General features: G+C 47.8%; 1 protein-coding gene across 4 annotated transcripts in view; it reads left to right on the forward strand.

Moving 5' to 3' along the window:
• The window catches only part of TMEM255B (transmembrane protein 255B), a 119,323-nt gene that overhangs the window by 94,447 nt on the left and 1,048 nt on the right, over positions 1-23,828 (forward strand). Inside the window, exons 7-9 of one of the 4 annotated variants that reach the window (XR_012638152.1) lie at positions 2,845-3,004; positions 13,151-13,297; positions 22,700-22,766. Coding sequence is in view for 3 of the 4 variants with exons in the window: in XM_074944848.1 (XP_074800949.1) it covers positions 2,845-3,004; positions 13,151-13,297 (307 nt within the window). In the remaining variant the exon portion in view is untranslated. The remainder of the gene's footprint in view (positions 1-2,844; positions 3,005-13,150; positions 13,298-22,699; positions 22,767-23,828) is intronic. The other 3 variants (XM_074944848.1, XM_074944858.1, XM_074944868.1) reach the window with 3 other exon arrangements.

Here is a 23,828-nt window from a genome sequence, read left to right on the forward strand (position 1 = left end):
CTTAAACATGGGAGACCAGAACTGCACACAGTATTCCAGGTGAGGTCTCACCAGTGCCTTGTATAACGGTACTAAATCCTCCTTATCCCTACTGGAAACACCTCTCCTGATGCATCCCAAGACCGCATTAGCTTTTTTCACAGCCATATCACATTGGCGGCTCATAGTCATCCCATGATCAACCAATACTCCAAGGTCCTTTTCCTCCTCTGTTACTTCTAATTGATGCTTCCCTAGCTTATAACTAAAATTTAACTTCAGTCGTAGGGTTTTCAGGAAGCGGTTTGGCTTGGTTAGAGAGGCGAGAAATAAGAGGATAACAATAGAGGTGCACAAAATAATGCATGGCATAGCAAAGGTAAAGCAGACCCTCCTGTTTATCCTTTTTTATAGTATAAGAACAAAGGGAAATCCATCTGAATTGAAAAGTGATACACTGAAACTGGGAATATTTTCTTAACAAGACATAATTAATGGTGAATCTCACTGCTGCAAGGTAACATTGACTCCAAGAGTTTAGCAGGGTACAACACAGAACTGATCCTTAAATGGATAAATAGAACATCCAAAGTTATGGGATAGAGTGAAAAATATAAGGGATTGAAGGTTAACCCTTTTGCTTCTTGGCATGAACCGCTAACTGACAGAGGCTTGGAAGAAACTCCCCTGTAGGCAGTCCATGGAGCCTGTACATTATGGGGCTTCTTGCATCTTCCTCTGAAGCACCTGATACTGGTCACTGTCCAAGACAGGATATGATTTTATTATGTATTTATATGGTGATAGCGCCGAGAGACTCCAGCCAAGATCAAGGCCCCATTGGGCTAATCAATGAACAAACATAGACTGAGAGACTATCTCTGCTCTAAAGGCTTTAGCTGTTTTGTCTGTGTAGATTGTACAAGGTGTGAGGGAAAACAGGCACAGAGAGGTGAAGGCTAGATTCACAAAGGTGCTTAGGCACTTGTGTTCAACATTTAGGCACCATGGATATTCTCAAAGCCATGGCTCAGCTGCCATCTCATCCCAAAGTCCCCAAAGCACCTACATTTCTGCCAGCAGGCATGTGCAAAGCCATTTTAGTCCTAATGCTCAGACAATGCCTATGGGCTAGGGCTTTGCACAAAGGCCAGTCTGTGGGGGGTGCAGAGGGGGTTGTGTGTCCCAGAATGCCCAATAGGCTGGTTGTTCAGAAACTCACCTGGAGGTGGAACATCTCAGGTCAAATCCCTGCTTGAGAGCAGGAGCTTGAACCCAGGACTCTCACCTCCCAGGTGAGTGCTCTGACTGCTGGGGTGCTGGATATTCTGGGGCGGGTCTCTCAGGCTCTCCTGTTGGAACTGTTCCACTTTGCAGAATCAATTAAATATTTACTGAAGCAAGGATTTAAGCCTCCCACCCCCAGGGGAGTGCCCTAGCCACCAGGCCATAGAGACAATCGTTCTCTAACCCAATGACTAAGGATGCCATTAGGCAGCAGAGCACCTAAGTGCCTTTGTGAATGTGACCAGTACTAGGGGGACCACTGGCTTTATCTGCTGAGATGATTGATGTCTACGATGGGGTGTGGCTGACCACAGCAACAGCTGGTGTACTGCCACAACCATACACCACAGCAACAGGTGCTATGCTGCCACAACCATGCACTGCAGCAACAGGTTTGATATTTATAAAAATACTCAGGGCTGGCGTGGCTCTGCACAGGACCACTTTAGGTTTCTCCCTGCCTTCTTTCTCCTTAGCATTTTCCCTACCCAGCATCCCCAACTGCACTCCATGAGCCTGACTGGAACTCAGAGCAAAAATTTCACCGGACACTCTTCTCTGCCTTTCATCAAAATGTTGATTGAAATTTCCCTTCCACCCTTAAAAAGAGTTCATGGTGAGGGGAAGGGCTTTGGACATAGCACACATATCCCTAGAGCAAACAGGGAGAAACTCTCTCCAGCTTAGGTAGCTGTTATGAAGTGGGTGAGTGGGAAAGTGTTACTACTTGGCAGTTGTGTTTGCCAATAGAATAGCAGGGTGTTTCAAAACATGGGATTTGATTTCTCCAAATAGCACACAGTACACAGAGTCTGCAGCAAACAAAATTTGGGTTCATAATTTGCCTGATTTGTAATAGCAGTTGCTATGTATGAATGTAAAAATATTATTTCTAGATTGCACAATCTGCAATTTAAAGGAACATCTTTATGATATCCATTATGTCCTGAATTGTGTTGCCTCTGTCAGTTTGAAACCACAGACCCTATACGCAAATGTAGCCAGTTAGTAAAATCTCCCTTCCCTGTGGTTGGATTCACTTCTTAAGCACCATGCACATTCAACAAGGATCTTTGAAGCAATGCTTACAGGTGAACTGAGGAGGAGGTTGTGCTAGGCATGTTTTAGCTGGTAGCTGCTCTCAAACACATTACTAAGAGTGCTCGCAAATTAGAAATGTAGCATCACCTATTAGTGCCATAGCTATGCTAGAAAATGGTACCAACAAATCCCCAAATGTGCTAATGCTAGTCAGCTGAATGAGGGGTAGCACTGGGGGGCCCCTAGCATGGCCATTGGTAGTTTTATTTTTTGTTAAACCGGTTTAATTTGACATAATGATTTTAAAAAAACAGGTCAGGCTGCAGAGAATCTAGACCAGAGCTCCCAGGGTTTTAACTGAGCCATGTTAGCTCCTGTGGGAATGTTTGTGTACAATTTCCTCGTTCAGACAAGGCTGGACTACTTGCTCTTGCTTCAGCTATTTTGCCCCCCCCAATTAAACATTTTAGGATTCAGCTGGGCTGGTGCGCTGTAAATCATTGATATAGTGGTGACACCGTTTCTATCCCATTGCAGTTCAGAACAGTCAACCAGCTACTACGAGTTTCTTGGAGTGAACAGCTGTCAGGATGTGGTTCACTTGTATCGGCTGCTGTGGGCCTCCACAGTCCTGAACATCATTGGCTTGTTTCTTGGGATAGTCACGGCAGCCATACTTGGGGCCTTTAAAGACATGGTAAGACTTGCAATTCCTGCAGCTTTTCATCAGTGCTGATTTCTGTATGTTGCTAATTATCCTGTTACCTAATGTGTTCGAAAAACAGACAACAGAACCATACACAGCAAGTGCTCACAAAATGTTTCGTGCATGAACTTTGAGTCCTTGGCCTGTGCTCTGGCCAGGTGTTAGAGCTAAGTAGGGTCAGGGCTGGGTAATACACATGTGTAGGTAAGAAACTGGCATCTGTAGCAGTCCTGTTGGTGGTTCAGTAAGTGGCCTCTTTTTATCTGAGTAAGCACTGAACCATTGGCCCAGCCTGGTGCTAGAAGGTGCCAGTTTAATAGATATGTGAAACTGAGGTCCTAACCACTTGTGAATATTAAAGATTGTGTGATAGTGTTCCAAAGAGCAGGGATTAGCTCTGGGGTATCAGCCAGGTTCTGATGTGAACTGTCACATTCTGCTAACCTAAATTGCCTTTTTGGTTTCCATAAGAGATGCTGTTCTTCTTCCCTGCCTGCCCTAACCGGCTGTGCAGTGGTGGTGTGTGGGGATACTAAGTAGCTGCTGTGTTGCAGAGGTGGCTGTGATTAAGTGGTGGATAAAATGATTCCAAAATACATGGCTGTATGTTGCTGGCTGTTCTGCAATGGGTAGCAGGTCAAACCTAGGTTACTGTGATTACACGGGGTTAGGGAAGCAGCACAGATGGAAAAGGCATGCTTCCTCCCTTCCCCTCAGGAGCAGCCAGTACCACAGCAGTGTTTCCTTTACAATATTCAGAAATCTTTGGGGTATCACTTGCCAAAAGCAAGAGGAGGGTGGAGGGACCAGGGAGCATTGTCTCCAGCAAAGCTGCCTTCATTTAGCTGCAGAAGTCCATGCATAAGTTAATGTTGCTTGTCGCTACATTAATTCCTGGTGTGCGTCTTCTGTGGCTCAGCAGGGACCAGGACTGATTCAGACAAAGCTGGTCAACCTGTAGCTACAGAGGCCCCTGCCTAAAGGGCAGGTTGAAACAGTGATGTGATGTTTGCCTTTGCTGCGTGATAGGGAGTATAAGCTATTTTGTGCTGACTGAGAGCTCAGCAGTGATGATAACTTAAGGCCCCTGAGGAATTGTGATTTCTCCCCCTTTATTGCTACTCTGGTAGGCGCATGTCACAGGCTACCCTCCCCTGCCGATGAAGCTGGCAGGTCAGATAAGTTTGAGTAGGAAGGGGGTAGGGTTGGATAATGTTACACACTGAATCTTGGGCCTTACAGCTCCCATGCCCAGGCTAATGTGTTTGCACGGGGCTCAAGATTTGCTTGAACTGCTTCTGTCGGAGGAATGGGTAGCATACAGCTGTGGTGGGGAGTTAATGCAGCATGGATCACTAACCAGGCTGCAGGGATGAGGTGAGGGTAGGCATGGAACACAGAAAAGCTGCTGCTCTGCACAAATACCCTGAGATCCATCAGGTTGGGGCCAGAGGTGGCAGGTTTGTATAATTTTTGGTGGTGCCCAGAATGGGTTCAAATCCGCCGCCCCCCCCCCCACCTGCCTAAGGCTCTGGGAGGGGGTTTGGAATGTTGGCAGGCTCTGGGCTGGGACAGGAGGTTGGGGCACAGGATGGGGAGTGCAGGGGGGTTGGAGTGCTGGGTCGGGACCAGGGGATTGGGTGCTGGGTGCGGGCTCTGGGCTGGGACAGAGGATTGGGATGTGGGAGGCGGTGCGGGGCACGGAGCTGGGCCGGGGATGAGGAGTTTGGGGTGCAGCATGCCGGTTGCCCCAGGGCTTGGGGCCAGAGAGGCCAGCCCTCTCCCTGTCAGCAACAGCAAGCTCCAGGGGACACTCACCCAAGCCCCGCCAGGCTGCTGCTCAGGAGGTCCAGCCAGGATAAGCCCTGCCCCCTGGAGTCGACTCGGCGTCATCAGCTGGGCGGGCGGGGGGAGGGCAGGCTGCCATGCACCTCCTCCCCTCCTCTCTCCGCAGGCACAGCAGCCACCTCAGCCTGCCCACGGCACCACTCCCTTGTAGATGGCTGTGGCAGCGGCCAGCGAGGGAGCGGAGCTGCAGGGGGCAGCCACCCACTGCCCAGGGCAGGCAGGGATGCTCGGGGAGGCATGCGGGGGCAGCAGGTGACACCAGGGGACACTCCGGGGGAGGTATGCGGGAGTGGCTGGCAGAGCCGGGGGAGAGACCTGGCTCCAAACGTTGGTGGAGCCAGGCCCCCCGGGCCCTGAATTTGCTGGAGCCCGGGCACCACGGGCCCATACAACTTGCTGCCCCTGTTTGGGGCTAGCATTTCCCACTGATATTTTGGCTCTTTGTGGTCAGCAGGTCATGTCTGCCATTCCTCCAATGGTGTTAATCCTTCCTTTAACTGGGGAGGACATGAAGCGGTCCTCAGAGGGTTTTTTCAGGAAGGGATGATCTGGCCCCTCGTTTGTCAAGTACTTCAGGACCTTTGGGATGAAAGGCTGTGTGTAAATGTAAGATGGCAGGCTGTATTTACAGGAGCTAGGAGCTGACAGCAAAGGTGATTCAAAGTACATATGAACATAACACTGACACTTGGAGACATTCCTGTATAACAGCGGTGCTCAAACTTTTTCAGCCATGCCTCCTCTTATCAATGACAGAATCTGTCTGTGCCTCCCTCTCCATTACTGCGCAGCCAAGGCTGCCTCGGCAGCTGAGCTTGGGCTGAAGGAGGAGCTGGGGGGTGGAACTGGGGATCGGGGAGGAGCTGAGGCTAGGGAGCTGGCTGGGGGCAGAGATGGAAGGAGGGCTGGCTGGGGGTGGAGCTGGTCTGGGGGCAGAGAGGGCCTGGAGATGGAGCAGGACTTGGGGCTAAATGGAGTTGGGGGAAGAGCTGCATGCCTCCCCCCTCCCCCCCCCGGAATGTTCCTCCACACCACCCTAGGGGAGCACGCTCCACAGTTTGGGGACCACTGCTTTTAAAATAGATTCCTCCTATTCAGGCACAACCACCCCAGTGTGCTTCCTTCAGCAAAACACACACAGGAAAACAAGCTATGAGTAACTAACTCTGTGTCGTGATTCAGGGCTTTTAGAAACATTTTATTATAGCAGGGTCATGTGAGTTATTTAAAAAAAAAACCATTGTTAAGAGGCTGTACAATGTACACTAGTACACAACTGTCCTCCTACACTTGGTAAACAACCACACTCAGCCATTTGTGCAAGCAATGTGTAAACATGCAGCAGAGTATCGGTTACTCTGAGGCGTGAGTGGGACTTGGTGACTCAAGGGGAAGTGGTATGAAGAGTGTTCCCATAGCGCCGGTAATGAAACACAGCAATCTAGTAATGAACAGCCTGTGCCTCCTTTGCAGAAGGGAGAACAAGCTGCTTTCCAGTGTTACTTTATGTTCTCACTGTGTGTTCCATAGACGCGTATGGGGAAAGGTCACATGTAAAAATGAGCGGGTAGAACAGGAAGGAGAAGAATCGGGAGATTCCTGAGCAGAGGGGAGAATTACAGAGCCAATTTCAACCAATGCTGACACAGCCCTTCTGCTTCATTCTTTCTCCTTGTCTTCCCTTTTTTGTCTCTACTTGTCCCTCTTACTTTGGAAATGATTGAGATGTTGCTTTTCCTGGGTCCCTGGGCCACTAGCTTTGTTCAGGCCAGTCTCATGCATTGGTTAAGATTTATCTGAAACACATCAGCCACATTGGATTCATTTAAAATGCCCTGCTCTGGGTGTGTCAGGTTTGACTACCCATTTCAGCTGTTGTCAGCTTCTACTGCTTGAGATACATTGGCTAGGGCAAAGAGGTGAAAGGAGGAAGCCTTTTCGGTAGTTCCCATTGGGTGATGATGTGGCTAGTGACAGATGGTTGTGAAGTCTTTTTTCGCTTCTGAAGCCCTCACTGGCTCAATTTCTGAGCACCACTGCTACATCAAGAATTACATTTCTTTGAAGACTGAGACATCACCTTAGTCTTCTACCCAGCACTGGAAATCTCGAATTTGTTTCTGTAACATCTGCTGTAGGTGCTCTAAAGGACAATGGCTGCATTGCTAAATGCTAAAAAGTTTCCCCAGGCTAGCAGGGCTGCTGTGGGCAGAGGCACAACGTGCATTAGGAGACAGATGCAGATAAGTAATGGGAAGGTGGCTTATAAAGCTTACAAGACAGGTTAAAAGGTAATTAAATTATGCTTTACCAAAACCAATAGGAGTTGTGAATACTCCTCTGAGGATTAGGTTATAAATGGTGAAATCCACTCCTGTGCAGAGGGCCAACACAAGGCTTATACAACACATAAATCCCACTTTTACTTAAGCTAAGGCTTAAATGGGAACTTAAGTGTTGCACAGACCTTGGACTGATCTTTTGCTCGAGAAATACTCATTGGGGTGAAACTCATCCCTCTGCAAGCACTGATTTAATAGCATTGTTCATGAGGGATGCAAACCTATTGAAATGTTCCTACATGAAACGGAATAATTGTGACCAAGTTTCATACCCTCACACATCACAACACGCTGGAAAGGCTGAGCTTGCATTTACAGATTTGAGCACTCAGGCCAAGCAAGCATCCAAGCAGCAAAAAGCAATGGAATGAAACTACAGCAGCAGTCATGCACCATTATCTCAGTGCGGAGCAAGTTCATTCAGCTCCCGACAAAGCTGAGGAAATCAGAGAGCTGCTTACATTTCCTCTGCAGCAGGAGTGGAGGGGTGGGAGTGAGCACTTTATCTGCTTACAACTAAAGCTGAATTTGTGTAAATCACCACAAGCATGTGTTAAACAGAGAAACCCCACAATAGTGTCAAATGTTACAAAAATCAATAATAGAATTGCTGTTATCTACTGCAGCAAATTATTTTCCAGTCTCCTTTTAGGCAACCTACACTATCTGGTTTACTGATTTGCTACTTTATTTCAGTAGCTGTGTATCAATAAACAGCTGTTAGGAAACTGGGGACTGGGAAAACACTAAGGAGAGGCATGCAAAAGGGCATGAGGCTGATTGATATAAAAAAATAAAATTTGGTGTGAGAGAATCATAATCTGTTTTTTCATGATGTAATATTCTCAGAAATGCCCACAGGCAATGTGAAGGTTTATTTATACATTGTCCTTTACAGCTACTGAGGGCATTTCTTTAAGGATGAAATCTAAAAGAGACAGCTAGGATGTCTAGTAAAAATCACGTGTAGCTTTTGGGAGTTATAGCTACCAGTTATAGCTATAGTGGTGTGAGAATGAGCTGAAAAACAAAGTGCAATTGCTTTGAAGCCCATCAGATTTTCTTGCAAAGAAAATATTATTTTGTCTTCCAAAAACTGGAACATAGTTGCTTCTGGTGCATGAGTTTCTGGCACAGTGGTTTTAAAAGTTTTCACAGAGATTGTGGTGAGAAGGACCGACGTACGTAGCATGTAACAAGCAAAGAAATTGGCTAACTGCAAAGATACAAATATAATACCAGTGTTTCATGTTGCTGTTGAAAAAATGTGTCTGTCTCTTGGTTTATATCAATGGATAGATAAGTCTCAGTCTGCATTTTATGTTTCATTCTGACTCAGGGCTGAGCCACGTTCTGGCATGAGTAACTCATGTATTTCTTCAGCTTGAAAGGCCTTACTCTCATTAGCTTGTTCTCCCTATTTCTCTGGAGTAGGGAATGTCTGTGTGTTCCACACTTTCCTTTCTCCAGCCATGGAGGGAGAGAGGCCCAGCTCTACAAAGATATTTAGGGACTGGGCCAGAAGCACTGGGAGGGGAGGTGGGGGGAGCAGTTCTGTCTTAATGTACACGTTCGTATTAGATGTCTATAAAACTCATGTTCATTAGAAAAAACACCCCCTACAGCTTAGATACATGTTGAAATTTACCTAGAACGGGGCTACGTCGACTGTTTTTTCTGTTGAAACCAATGGGAGGACAATCCTTTCCATTTCAGTAAAGCGATTTCCAAGGGACATGGCTACCTCCGTGCAATAAGCTCAGAGTCAGCCCCTTCCATAGAAACACCCAGTAAAGTTATTACTGTAATTGTATTGATGTATATTTATTATTTCTATATAATTATGTATCAATCCAACATTTGATAGAAAATCGTTCTTATTATGTCCCATATTATGTGTTCAGCACTGACCTGGTCCTTGGTGTTACACAAAACCCAAAGGAAACCCTCAGCCCCATCAGCATGGAAATGTCTGTAACTGCCACCTTCCCAGATCAGCATGGATGCGAATCTGCCGACGTTTCCTCACTTAGGCTTCACGGACAGAATGGAGTTTTAGGAAGGGGCAGCATGAATGGCTACAGAGTATGGGAGAAAGGAGTGGCAATGGAAAAAGAGTTGCCTTATAACCTTTTGAATGGCAGAGTGTTACACCTCGTATTTCAACATTTTCCTAGTATGAAGCTCAAGTATGAAACTGCAGAAAAACCTGAGTGTCTCTGGATTAAGTTTAGAAGTGTGAGCAACAAGGGTGATGTCGTGGTGGGAGTCTGCTGTAGACCACCGGACCAGGGGGATGAAGTGGACGAGGCTTTCTTTCGGCAACTCACGGAAGTTACTAGATCGCAGGCCGTGGTTCTCATGGGAGACTTCAGTCACCCTGATATCTGCTGGGAGAGCAATACAGCAGTGCACAGAGAATCCAGGAAGTTTTTGGAAAGTGTAGGGGACAATTTCCTGGTGCAAGTGCTGCAGGAACCAACTAGGGGCAGAGCTCTTCTTGACTTGCAGCTCACAAACCGGGAAGAATTAGTAGGGGAAGCAAAAGTGGATGGGAACCTGGGAGGCAGTGACCATGAGATGGTCGAGTTCAGGATCCTGACACAGGGAAGAAAGGAGAGCAGCAGAATGGACTTCAGAAAAGCAGACTTTGACTCCCTCAGGGAACTGATGGGCAGGATCCCCTGGGAGAATAACATGAGGGGGAAAGGAGTCCAGGAGAGTTGGCTGTATTTTAAAGAATCCTTATTGAGGTTACAGGGACAAACCATCCCGATGTGTAGAAAGAAGAGTAAATATGGCAGGCGACCAGCTTGGCTTAACAGTGAAATCCTTGCTGATCTTAAACACAAAAAAGAAGCTTACAAGAAGTGGAAGATTGGACAAATGACTAGGGAAGAGTATAAAAATATTGCTCGGGCATGCAGGAGTGAAATCAGGAAGGCCAAATCACACCTGGATTTGCAGCTAGCAAGAGATGTTAAGAGTAACAAGAAAGGTTTATTCAGGTATGTTAGCAACAAGAAGAAAGTCAAGGAAAGTATGGGCCCCTTACTGAATGAGGGAGGCAACCTAGTGAGAGAGGATGTGGAAAAAGCTAATGTACTCAATGCTTTTTTTGCCTCTGTCTTCATGAACAAGGTCAGCCCCCAGACTACTGCACTGGGCAGCACAGCATGGGGAGGAGGTGACCAGCCCTCTGTGGAGAAAGAAGTGGTTCGGGACTATTTAGAAAAGCTGGATGTGCACAAGTCCATGGGGCCGGATGCGTTGCATCAGAGAGTGCTAAAGGAGTTGGCGGATGTGATTGCAGAGCCACTGGCCATTATCTTTGAAAACTCATGGCAATCGGGGGAAGTCCCGGATGACTGGAAAAAGGCTAGTGTAGTGCCCATCTTTAAAAAAGGGAAGGAGGAGGATCTTGGGAACTAGAGGCCAGTCAGCCTCACCTCAGTCCCTGGAAAAATCATGGAGCAGGTCCTCAAGGAATCAATTCTGAAGCACTTAGAGGAGAGGAACGTGATCAGGAACAGTCAGCATGGATTCACCAAGGGCAAGTCATGCCTGACTCATCTAATTGCCTTCTATGACAAGATAACTGGCTCTGTGGATGAGGGGAAAGCGGTGGACGTGTTGTTCCTTGACTTTAGCAAAGCTTTTGGCACGGTCTCCCACAGTATTCTTGCCAGCAAGTTAAAGAAGTATGGGCTGGATGAATGGACTATAAGGTGGATAGAAAGTTGGCTAGATTGTCAGGCTCAACGGGTAGTGATCAATGGCTCCTTGTCTAGCTGGCAGCCGGTATCAAGTGGAGTGCCCCAAGGGTCGGTCCTCGCGCTGGTTTTGTTCAATATCTTCATTAATGATCTGGAGGATGGTGTGGATTGCACCTTCAGCAAGTCTGCAGATGACACTAAACTGGGAAGAGAGGTAGATACGGTGGAGGGTAGGGATAGGATACAGAGGAACCTAGACAAATTAGAGGATTGGGCCAAAAGAAATCTGATGAGGGTCAACAAAGACAAGTGCAGAGTCCTGCATTTAGGACGGAAGAATCCCATGCACCGCTACAGACTAGGGACCAAATGGCTCGGCAGCAGTTCTGCAGAAAAGGACCTAGGGGTTACAGTGGACGAGAAGCTGGATATGAGTCAACAGTGTGCCCTTGTTGCCAAGAAGGCCAATGGCATTTTGGGATGTATATGTAGGGGCGTTGCCAGCAGATCGAGGGACGTGATCGTTCCCCTCTATTGGACATTGGTGAGGCCTCATCTGGAGTACTGTGTCCAGTTTTGGGCCCCACACTACAAGAAGGATGTGGAAAAATTGGAAAGAGTCCAGCGGAGGGCAACAAAAATGATTAGGGGACTGGAACACATTACTTCTGAGGAGAGGCTGAGGGAACTGGGATTGTTTAGTCTGCGGAAGAGAAGAATGAGGGGGGATTTGATAGCTGCTTTCAACTACCTGAAAGGGGATTCCAAAGAGGATGGATCTAGACTGTTCTCAGTGGTAGCTGATGACAGAACAAGGAGTAATGGTTTCAAGTTGCAGTGGGGGAGGTTTAGGTTGGATATTAGGAAAAACTTTTTCAGTATGAGGGTGGTGAAACACTGGAATGTGTTACCTAGGGAGGTGGTGGAATCTCCTTCCTTAGATATTTTTAAGGTCAGGCTTGACAAAACTGGCTGGGATGATTTAGTTGGGGATTGGTCCTGCTTTGAGCAGGGGGTTGGACTAGATGACCTCCTGAGGTCCCTTCCAACCCTGATATTCTATGATTCTGTGATTCCTAGGGAGGCTCCAGATTGCCTCCACTTACATTTTGTGAAGCTTCCCTACTCCTCATTAACTAGCTCTGAGCCTGGAAGACATGGTCTCTGTCCCACATGGCTTGCCACAACAGTCCCCAATCCTTCAAGTTGCTCTGCAGGATCGGGGCCTACATGACCAAAGAATACAAATAAGACACTGGGTGCCTCAGGGGATTGTTTTACATGTACAGAAACTATTAGTAAAGCAGCAGCTGAATCGTGACCCATATGTCACCTTTGCAAGATGTGATGATTTGCCGGGTTAATCTTAAAAGAACCTCCAGAAAAACACTGGCTACTCATTGGATCAGGCCCATGGGGTACGTCGACAACAAAAGGGTTGTGGAGTAAGGAGTGCTGCAACAGTGTCTTCCCTGATGGAACAAAGGTGGTGGGAGGCCAGGCCTGGAACAGCAAATGCTAGGTAGGGTATGTGCCACATGTCTCAAGAGCACAAGGGGAAAAGCCTTATAGCATCAGTTCATTTCTGCTACTGCAGGGAGTGCAGCAGCATGCTTGCTTAGTGATGGCAAGAAGTAGGGATGTTATGTGCCTGGCGGAGTGGAAAATTGTGGGGTAGGCGTGCTTTCAGGGGAAGAGGTCAAGGCCACCACACTCTTCATGGGTTCTAGGCTTGTTGCTTCTTGGGCTGGAGTCCTGCCCATGGCATCGTCAGCTAGGCACAAGGAAGCGCTGGACATTTCTTAAGGCAAAAAAGAAAGCAGCTGTGTAACTTCAGACCAAAAAACCCCAGCACACCCTATTTCTAGAAAATAAAGTAAAAGAGAGTGAGTGAGTGAGTGTGTGTGAGTGAGTGAGAGGCTTTAATTTCAAAGTTCTTTGGTTTCCTAACTTACTTCTCTAGAGGGTACAGTGGTATTGTGAAGGTTAATGTATTAATGTTTGAAATTCTTGGATGGCTGGTACAGTCAAAGCAGAAAATAACATTTTTATTAGTATGAAGGGAAAAACAACTTGTATAGGTTGTGTATTTCTTATGCTGGGGAAATAAAATAGAGAAATCAAACACTGTCAAATGATGCAATCTGTCAGTTTGATGTAGTCAAAATAGTTTTCCTTTTTCCTACTCCAGGGTTGCATTTTGCTAATATGTTGTTGTCTTTTGTGTTCAGCAGGCACCTCTGTCCCAAATTGCCTTTAGTTCTGCCCCTCCTCCTCAGATCTTGTACAATCCAGCCCAGCAGATCCTGACATATGCCAGTTTTTGTCCCTCTGCGGCAGCTATTCCTGCATATCCATCCTATCCTTTACCTTTCCAGGTAGAGTACAAAATGATATTTTTCTTGTTAATCTTCTTGAAAGCCAGATGCTTCTCTTTGGTATAAATCCTGCACTGCTAAATTTGTCTGCTGTGGGGTTTTGGGGGAGTTGGAGGTGGAAGGGAAGATGGATTGGTTGCCTAAAACACAGACTCTCCTCTATTCTTAAAGCAAAGGTCTGTTTTTAGATCTTCCAGATACAGTTTTTAGATCTTCCCCCCAGGGTCCTTCATTGATCTTTATTATTTGTTCCTTGGTAGTGCCTAGGAACCCCAATCAAGGATCAGGGTCTCACGGTGTTAGGTGCTGCATTGATAAAGACAATCCTTGCCCTGGAAACTCACTTTAGAGCAGACAGGACAGTAGGTGGACAAAACAGAGTAGTGGGGAAGGCTGGGAGGATGAGAAGCATAAATGAGACTGGTTTAGCAGAAAAGCAAAACTCCCCATGTTGCCTACTCAGTGCCAGATAGGAGTGATTTGTAAGCATGGCAGCAGAGGTAGGTCTTAAGGAAGGATGATAAGGTGAAAGCATACGTTTTTCCCCATGCATAGGGAACAGCCTGGGTTAATAATAGCATCAATAGCAGCATGAAGGGCCATGGCTCTCTATATGGGGTATTAACTTTGAAGCACAGTTCTCATGGTCACTAATCCTCTGTATTTGTTGAAACAAACTGAATCATAAAATGGCAATTGCCGGAGCATAATTTGAATTTTGAACAAGCATGGAGTGAGGAATTCGCTTTGGCACCTGGACTAGCAAAATTAGCCAAAGAAATCTAATCTGCTCCTCCATCTTTCCGCTGCTACCCTCTGGCTCCACAAAACCACCGGTCACCTCTCTGTAACTGTTGTTCTTTGAGATGTGATGCAGACCTGTGTGCTGTGTCCAGGGGCATGCACCCCAGCCACCAGGGCTGAAGAACTTTGCCTAGCAGTGCACGTTGTGGCAGCACTCGCCCCCTGTGGCCACAGCCCCTCCCCAGGCTGTATAAGGGCGGCGCCACCCCTTCAGTTCCTTCACCCCCCATGTCAGGAGTACAGCCTCCGATGCAGAGGAGATGGAGGGCAGGTCGTGGAATAGACATCTGCCTCACATCGCGAAGAGCAGCATTTATGGGTAGATGACCATTCTTTCTTCTTCAAGTAGATGCAGCATGTGAGGGGCTTCCCAAGCAGTGCTCGTAGGAGGTGGGGCTCAAGAGTCTATCTAAAGGAGGACTGCAGGATTGCCTTCCTGAAGTTTGCATCTGATCTGAATGCAGGCATAGTGGTTTGCAAAACTATGCACAGAGGACCAAGTGGCTGCCCTGCAAGTGTTGAATGTAGGGATGTCATTTAGAAATTCTGTTGACGTTGTCTGAGCTCTTGAGCTATGAGCTCATTCCACTTGAGGAGGCATAGCCTGGGCTACTTCATATCCTGTCATGCTACAGGAAGTTACCTACCTGGAGATGGTCTGTGACGAGACTGCTTGACTCTTCAGCTGTCCACATGTGAAACAAACAAACAGAAAGGGTTCTATCCAGATAAAAAGCTAGACATTGCCTGACATCCAGTGTGTGAAGATGCTGCTTCTCTGGGGTTCAATGCAGCTTAGGGAAGAACACTGGTAGATATCTAACTTGGTTCAAGTAAAACTGGGAAACCACCTGAGATAAAAACTTAGGGTCTAGCTGCAGGATTACTTTGTTTCTGGAAAATGACCCATAAGGAGGTTCTGCCATCAAATCCTGCAACTCACAGACTCTTTGCAGATGTTATCATAGAATCATAGACTATCAGGGTTGGAAGGGACCTCAGGAGGTCATCTGGTCCAACCCCCTGCTCAAAGCAGGGCCAATCCCCAATTTTTGCCCCAGATCCCTAAATGGTCCCCTCAAGGATTGAACTCAAAACCCTGGGTCTAGCAGGCCAATGCTCAAACCACTGAGCTATCCCTCCCCCTCCTTATTACCCCAAGGAAGGCAGATTTCTGACACAGAAGAGGGAAGGAAGAAGTGTCAAGAGGCTCAAACGGAGGTCCTGTAAGAGCCACTAAGAGTATTAAGTCCCACAAAGGAAACTGCTCTTCAGCTGGTGGGTGGAGATGAGTGACTCCTTTCAAGCACCTCACTGCATGGGGTTTGAAACACGGACTTCCCATTGATGGGCAGATGAAGTGCTGGAATTGCAGCCAGGTGGACTCCCAATTAACTAAATGCAAGACCAGAAGCCTGAAGGTGTAACAGGTACTCCAAATTGTCCTGGACACAAGGCAGCATCAGTTGAACTCCACAGGCTAATGATCATACCAAGAATTGCTTCAATTTGGCCGAACAGGAGATTGAGGATAAGTCTCATCCCTCCCGTGGGCTTTGGGACCAGGAAATACCAGGAGCAGAACCCCTGCCCCTGATGTTACAGGGGGACCTCCTGTATGGCTCCAAAAGCCAGTAAAAAGTGAACCTGCTCAAGGAGCAGTGTCTCATGAGGGAGTCCCTGCAAAGGGATGTGGTAGTGGGTGGGAAGGAGGGATGGAGAGGAACTGTACGGCATAACCCAGGGGTTCTTAAACGGGGTCATGACCCCTGAGGGGGTCACAAGGTTATTATGTGGGTTGTCACGAGGTCAGCCTCCACCCCTAAACCCCGCTTCTCCTCCAACATTTATAATAGAGTTAGATATAAAAATGTGTTTTTAATGTATAAGGGGGGTCATATTCAGAGGCTTGCTGTGTGAAAGGGGTCACCAATGCAAAAATTTGAGAACCACTGGCATAACCTGACCTGAAGGTGCCTAGGATGTAGATGTCTGTTGTGACAGAGTTCCAAACACTGTAAAGCAGACCAACCTGTCCCCGAACAGGGGAGATGGGGGAGAGATTCCCACTGGACAGCTGTCCTGGACACACAAATCAAAATGGGTGCTCGCTAGGCACCAGGAGTGAGAGGTCCAGCTGGTTAAACCCTGAACCACAGGACCTTCTCTTTTGGGATCTGTGGCTCTTTATGGCATTGTCCTGCTGCTGCACAGGAAGGGACGATAGTCCAAAAAAACACTGTTGCAGCCACTGACTGTTATAGTGGGGTCTCTTAACAGCCGGAATATATACTCCCAAAGCACGCAAAGTATCTCGGGATACCTCAATGGTCTGCCGCACATTGGGCACAGTGCCATAATTCTGCAGCTGTAAGGCCCTCCTCATGGTGACAGCTGATGCCATAATTCTGGCTGCTGCAATAATGTCTTGGCAATCATGTGCCCTTCCTCAACAAATGCCAAAAAAGTTTTTCCCTGGAGGGTTCTAGCAAGCTGTCTGTGAGCTTAGATATGGCTGCCCAATTGACCAAGTCCTATTTAGAGACCAAAGCCTGCTGGATCATGATGTTCATTTGATTTATATCTGCCCTGCTGAGCACTGTTATTTGCTGCAGTCACCAGCAGGGAGGTAAGGGCCAGGTGGGAGTAGAAACCCTCACACCCTTGTGTTGGAATGAGGTACTTTTTCTCTGATCTCTTCGCCATAGGCGACCAATGGAAGGTGGGGTCTTCCAGAGGGCCTTTGCAGGCTCCTTGAGAGCCTCATTTAGCAGGAAGGCTACTCTCCCTGGAGCTGATGGTTGGAGAATACCCAGCAGCTTATGTGTGCTCTCCAGCAGGACTTCTGCCTGGATACCTGAGGTGTATAGCCGCTACCTTGGGAGTCCCTGGTATGCCTTAAACTAAGTTCTCGGGCACTGAGGAAGAGGAAGATTCCAACACAACAGATTCATCCGGGGAGGACGAGGAGGCAGTTTGCTGTGCCAATGATGGATTCTATTCTTGCATCACAGGATCTGGTTGGAAGAGCTATATAGGTCCCAGGGGAATGGACTCAACGGTCAATTGCAGCTGAGACGATATGGGAGCAGGAGTTACTGTCGCGACCAGTGATCACGCTCTTGAGAGTGACTTCAGGAACCGAGGCACATCCCAGAGATTCCAAGGAAGCCACTGGACAAACGCATAAGGCATTGGTGGCCAGCAGGCATTGGGCCAAGAACCACTGTCCCAACTGTGGAGCAGATGCTGATCTCAGTGTGAATAATGATCCAAGGGTGAGCTCTGGTGTGTATCCGATGAGGACAACCCTGACCTTGAGGAATCCCGGAGGTTCTGTGGCAACAAAGGAGAGCCAGCCCCAATGGGGCAAACAACCACTCAGACTCATTTGAAGCCCAGTCGGGAGGCAGCATCAGTGCCAAAGAGGAATGGGGAATCAGCACCAGTGGCACCGAATGGGACATGCTCCCACTTGGTACTGGGAGAGGCATCGGCACTGAGGCTGGCACTGCACTTAATGATGGGCTCTGCCGCCAAGACAATGATGGTGCTGAAGGATGCACCAACTTCAAGGAGGCCTTCTGTGCCAGTCCCAACCTCGAATCCACAGTCTGCGGCTCAGGTGGTAGGAGCTGCAGTGTCAGTGTACCCAGCATCTCTGACACATAGCTAGAGAGTGCCAGGGGCACAATGGAGGATGAGCTGGTAGACGCCATAGCACTGGAGAACTCATGAACTAGCAGAGAGTCCAGGATGGAGAGGCAAAGCAGGTCCAATGCCAGCTCATATGCTATCAGTATGGAGACCATCAGTACTGGTGCCAACTTCATTGGTACCAGACTCAATGGATGTCCCATGGCCAGAACAGAGTCAACAGTACAGGGCCTTGCTGCTCACCACATGGTACCGAGGAGCAGGTGAATGGACCTGCTCCATCCCACATGCCAGAGGGAGTGCAGTGCTGGTCAGCACTCCTCCTAGAAGAGGAGGAGGAATCTCGTTGAGCCCTGGAATGGTCCCGGCTCATTTTATGAGATCTCTTCCTGGCCAGAGGGGAGTGAATGACCCCTTTTCCTCTTGGGGGAGACGCCAGAGACTAAGCGCAGAGTGGCATCGTTTGCCAGATCTGAAGGTGACCACCTATCAGATGAGGGTCTCAGAGCCAAAGTGGGCCTCATGGCCTGTTCCAGAAGATGCTGCTTCAACCACAAGTCCTCTTTGTGACTGACTTGCAGAGGGAGCCACTCTCTTTAATGTGTCCTTCAACAAGGACCTGCTGTGGGGGTTGCTCTTGGGGATGGCCCCCCTCCATGATGAAAAATGCTTGAACCCTGGTGAGGGCATCACACAAGGCTGCCAAATAACACTTAAACTAAGCCTAAGGTACTAGTCAGAAAACTGAGAGTGAAAGTGGGAGGTGAAGACACCATAAAGCTCTGACTCTAGTCACGATCAGTGAGAAGGAACTGAGGGGGTCGGGCTGGCGCTGCCCTTACGCAACCAGGGGAGGGGCTATGGCCACAGGGCATAAGCGCCGCCCCTGCGGGTACTGCTAGGCAAAGTTCTTCGTCTCTGGTGCAGAGGGCATGCGCACACGCACAGAGAATTCACAGCTGCATCTACTTGAAAAGCTAATGTTTGATCCTTTGCTGCTGCCCTGAAATCCTCGACATTCCCTGCTCCATCTGTGACTACTGGCTCCCTCACCTTTCTGCATTTCCGTGACATTGGCCTTTGACAAGAGCAGGGTTTAAAAAAAAAATGCCCTTGAGTTTGCTGTCCCTGCTGGTGTTTCTCTGCTGATCTAGCCCTTCCTTTAAATGATAGATTAACTGCTGCATGGGGCAACAGCAGAGCAGTACAGTGTAAAGTCAGCAAAGGCCTGATGGAAAGGAAGATCTTGTGGGTAAAGCTCAGGACTGGTCTTGGGGGCCCTGAAATCAGCTCCTAGCTCTGCCACTGACCTTAGGCACATCACTTAATTTCTGTACCTTGGTTCCTCATCTGTAGAAAGGAAATAATGAATAACTCTGTTCCTCGCAGGGGTGTTGTGCAGATAAAAATTAACTAATGTTGGTGAAGTGCTCAGATACTACATCGATGAAGGCCAGGAAAGTAAAGTAATAAGCACCACATAAAAGCCTGCATTCCTGAAAATGATACCCTACAATCTTAGAACTTCAGATTCTGAAAACTGAATGTGGTCATTTAATTCACCACAATTACTCTTGTTTGTATTATAGACTGTAATGTGCTAGAGAGAGTCTAGTAATCAGGGCTCATTTTCAGCTGGCAATGGACCTATGACTTTCTAAAGATTATCATTAAGTTCAAATCAGTATGAGCTGAGTATGAGCTGGTGTGAAGAACAACCAAAAGATATGACAAAGAAAATAACTAAACTGAAGAGATGCATATTAAGTATTTAGTGTTCTGCCACATAAAAACCCCCTCACCTTTCAAAAATAAATGTCACTATTTTATCCAAAATTCTTCAATGTTTTAAAAAAAAACTACTTTATATTTTTCCTATATTGTTAAATATTTTTGGAAGTGTGTTCATTTGCCTTTTCATGACAATCAGAGGCAGGAACCACCTGCACACCAGGAGAGATCAGATACAAGCTTTAGCCTCCACAGGTGAAAGCTATTAATCCTTCTGGAAAAAAACAGCCTTGCTCCATGTATGAGATAATCAAATTGCTGTGTGGAGGGAATTAGTTACAGCACTAGTATAAAGGCTTATGTATGTGAGCAAACTCACGATTGGTGAAGATGTTCAGAGCAGGCTCTCTAATAATCATTTCCATTTTGGGACATTTTATAAATAATCTGTTCTGAAATGGCCAAATTCTTAGACATTACCCACCTCCACTACTGAGTAAATCTTTAGTCCTAACCCAAAGCTTAGCTCACATTTCCAGAAAGCAAAAATGACAGTTACCACCTACTGGTCTCCTTTCACATATAAACCTAATCAAATTGAGGGTGCTGTGTTAGTTATTTGTATAGGCAGTTTTGAAAATTTTGCTCATGTTCTAAGTCCCATTTTCAAAAGTGACGTAGGGCGAGATGTACAAAGGGATGTGGAAGTTGCAATGCTGAGCATTGCAGTGTCTAACTCCCCACCTCCACCTGAGGTGCCCAGGCTCCCATGCAATGAAAGGGGAGTTTTCTACCTCAGAACGGGATCTTCACAGAGCTGAGGTGGAAGCTGGCTCCACAGCAGGAGTCTAGTAGCCCAGAGAGCCGTGGATCCCGCTGGCATTCTCAAGGCTTCCAGGCTCCTTGCTACAGGGCCAAGGCTCCCAGCTCGTGCAGATACCCTAGAAGCCCTGAAGCCACCCAGACTTTCCAGGAGTACCTGCTGCAGAGTTTGGAGCCCAGCAGTGATGCTCCCACCCAGGGGTTAGGGCACTAATGTGGGAGACACGCATTCAGGCAGAGCAGGGATCTGAAGTTGGGTCTCACACATCCCAGCTGAGTGCCCTAACCACTAAGTCAAGACACACACACACCTGTCTTTTGTGTGGAGCCAGACTCTGTGGGTGTGCTCAGAGTTAGAGGCCGAAAGAGACAGAGTTTCCATGGGTAGGTATATGCAAAGCCACCTAAGCACTATGTGGAGTGCTTTGTGGACTTAGCCCTTGGGAGCTTAAGTAAGTCCCAGTGAGTCTCTATGAGACCTAGACTCACAAGGGATCCTCAAAGGTATTTAGGCACCTAACTCCCATTGACTTCTAGAGGCCTAAATACATTTGAGGATCTGGGCCTAAGTTCCTAACTCTGGAAAATGGGATTTTGACATGGGGTTAAATTATTAAAAGTGCCTGTCTCTGGTTGGTTAAGTAACAGCTAAAAATTCAGGGACTAGACCTGAGTCCACACTGCGCTAATCTCAACTGTGGAAGAGCTAGAGGAGAATCATATTGTTATAAAAAGCTAGAATGTTATTTTTGAAAACAAACTGTTAAACTGTCAATAAAAGCTCCTTGTTTTGCCTCTTATTTCCATGTCCACAAGCAGAGACCAGTAAAAAAAAAAAATGGTGACGGGAAGTTTATATTTTACACAGCTATAAGCCAGAGTTTTTTTATTTACTATGTTAGAGCTATTTCTAAAATTGGCTTAGAGCACAGTTTACTCTCTAATGCAGAGGTGGGCAAACTACAGCCCGCAGGCCATATCCGGTCCATGGGACTGTCCTGCCCGGCCCTTGAGCTCCCAGCCTCTCCCCCGCAGCCTCAGCTTGCCATGCTGCCAGCGCTCTGGGCAGAGGGGCTGCACGCTCCTGCTGGGCAGTGTGAACAGCCAGGTGTACTGTATTAAATTTCTCCCCGTAAGCATGGGCTACTTATGGAGCACCAGGACTGGCAGCTGTAAGTAGTACACTGTGTAGGGCAATTTAATACACTACACTCGGGTAGGGAAGGCTGTGTCTCCCAACAGCCAGCTCCTGCCCCCTGAGAAATCTCCACCCATCCAACCCCCCCGCTCCCTGTCCTCTGACAGCCGCAACCCCTCTCCACACCCCCCACCCTGACAGGCTTCCTAGGACTCCCACACCTATCCAACGACCCCCCCCGCCCCTTATCCAGACCCTTACCATGGTGCTCAGAGAACAAGGACTGGCAGCCATAAGTAGCACATTCCTCTGGGGAGCAATTTAATACACTACAGCTGGCCCTCAATAGTTTCCAACCCCTGATGTGACCCTCAGGCCAAAAAGTTTGCCCACCCCTGTGCTAATGCTACAGCAGGGGTGGGCAAACTTTTTGGGCCAAAGGCCACAGCTGGATGGGGAAATTGTATGCAGGGCAGGGGGTTGGCGTACGGGATGCAGAAACTGGTTCAGGGCAAGGGATTGGGACGGAGGAGGTGTATGAGGGAGCTCAGGGAAGCGGGTTGGGGTGCTGGGTGTGGCAGGGGGTGGGGGTGCAGGAGGGTTGCGAGGTACAGGCAGGGGGCTTAGGGCAGAGAGTTGGGGGGCAGGATAGATGAGGGGTTTGGGCTCCGGCCTGGTGCCACTTTCCAAAAGCGGCTCCGGGGTGGCAGCAGCACGCCCCGGGGCCAGGGCAGGCTCCGTGCCTGCCTGCCCTGGCCCCATGCAGCGCCTCTCCAGGAAGTGGCCGGCACCACATCCCTGCACAGCCCCTGGGGCCACAGGGCCCCACGCCTCCAGGTACCTCTCCCATTGGCTGTGGTTCCCTGTTCCCGGCCAACGGGAGCTGTGCCTGCAGGCAAAGGCAACAAACAGAGCCCTCCCCCTAGCCCCAGGGACATGGTGCCAGCTGCTTCTGAGAGCAGCACGGGGCCTGCAGCACCACAGGGGGCAATCCCCTGGGCCGGATCCAGCCCGCAGGCCATAGTTTGCCCACCCCCATGTAGAGAGTAGAATGCCAGATCCGAGATCCACGGTGCTGCTCAAAGGAAAAACTTACCTAGGTGCAATGGTTACCAGTATACCGCTATTCTCCAAATTATGGATGATTTTTAAAATGTTAAGTAGCTGGGACAGTGGCATTTACTTGTCAGATTTTGCATTTTCCTTATCTTGAAAATAGCTTCTTTTTTTTTTTAATTGAAAAATTTCAGGGTCTTTGAATCTGAGCACTTCAGAGCTGAGCACTCAACACTTCAGCTGACACCCTTCGAATGGCAGGTGATTAACATCTGAGGGTCAAGGATGAAATCAATGGCAAAACTCCTATTTAAAATAGCGTCAATGTGCCATTTTGTTTTTAACAAAGTGGGTGAAGCATTAATTGTTGAAGATGGGCTGCTTTCCTCACTCCAGCCCAAGTCTAAAGGAGCTGGAGAATTAAAGTCCAGTCAGTCATACGTTACGCACACAGGGGCCATAAAATGGATCAGAGAATAGGCATCCTATACTGAAATAAGATATTGTGGGTCAGGTTGAACCTTACTTAAACTCTTATGACTTCTACCCCTCATTTAAAATAGCTATAAGGTGGAGGTGTTTGGCTGTCTAAGACACAAGGGGCATGTGAGCCTGCCCAGTAATTTGGACTGTGTGGGCAGAGGATTCCACAGTGGGGCGGGGGGGGGGGGGCATGGATATATGTGAGTGAAGAAGCACAAGAGCGACATGCAGACACAGCTGGGAGCACAACCCTGGATAAAGCCTAGAGAGCGCTTTTTTGGGGGTGGGGAGGTTGCTGGCTGAAAGAGGTTTTGGTATTGAGAACCAGGATGCTGTCCTGGTGTTTGGTTGCTCCTCTGTTCATGGAAATAGAATTTTGTACATTGTTTGTAGACAAACAAGAGTGCATCAAAGATACCAGACTCCGCCACCCGTTTCTCCTCACAACTGCAACAATGCACAGAGCTCTGAACTTTTGACTAACTTACATATATTATTATTATTACCCTCTCTTGATCTCAAATGCCTACAGCCCTAGGATCGTTTCCAGGTAGCAATATGAATTTTAAATAAACAGCTGCATATCCCTTAAAGCCCACTCAGCTATACTGACTTACCTGGGGGACTAGAGCATCCTCTCTCACAAAAATAGTGTTTTATTAAGTTGCCTTGATGGAGGGTGAATTGCAGGCATAAAACTCATATGAAGACTAACTTAAGTGATAAGTGTCAACGGTTTCACAGGCACAGTGATAATGTGTGTGTTAACACCACCACAGGGATGTGCACCTTACAGATGCCTGAGAGGTTTAATGGTACATACCATACACATGTAACACA

This window comes from Natator depressus, chromosome 1 (assembly GCF_965152275.1).
Source record: "Natator depressus isolate rNatDep1 chromosome 1, rNatDep2.hap1, whole genome shotgun sequence".
Classification (NCBI taxonomy): domain Eukaryota; kingdom Metazoa; phylum Chordata; order Testudines; family Cheloniidae; genus Natator; species Natator depressus.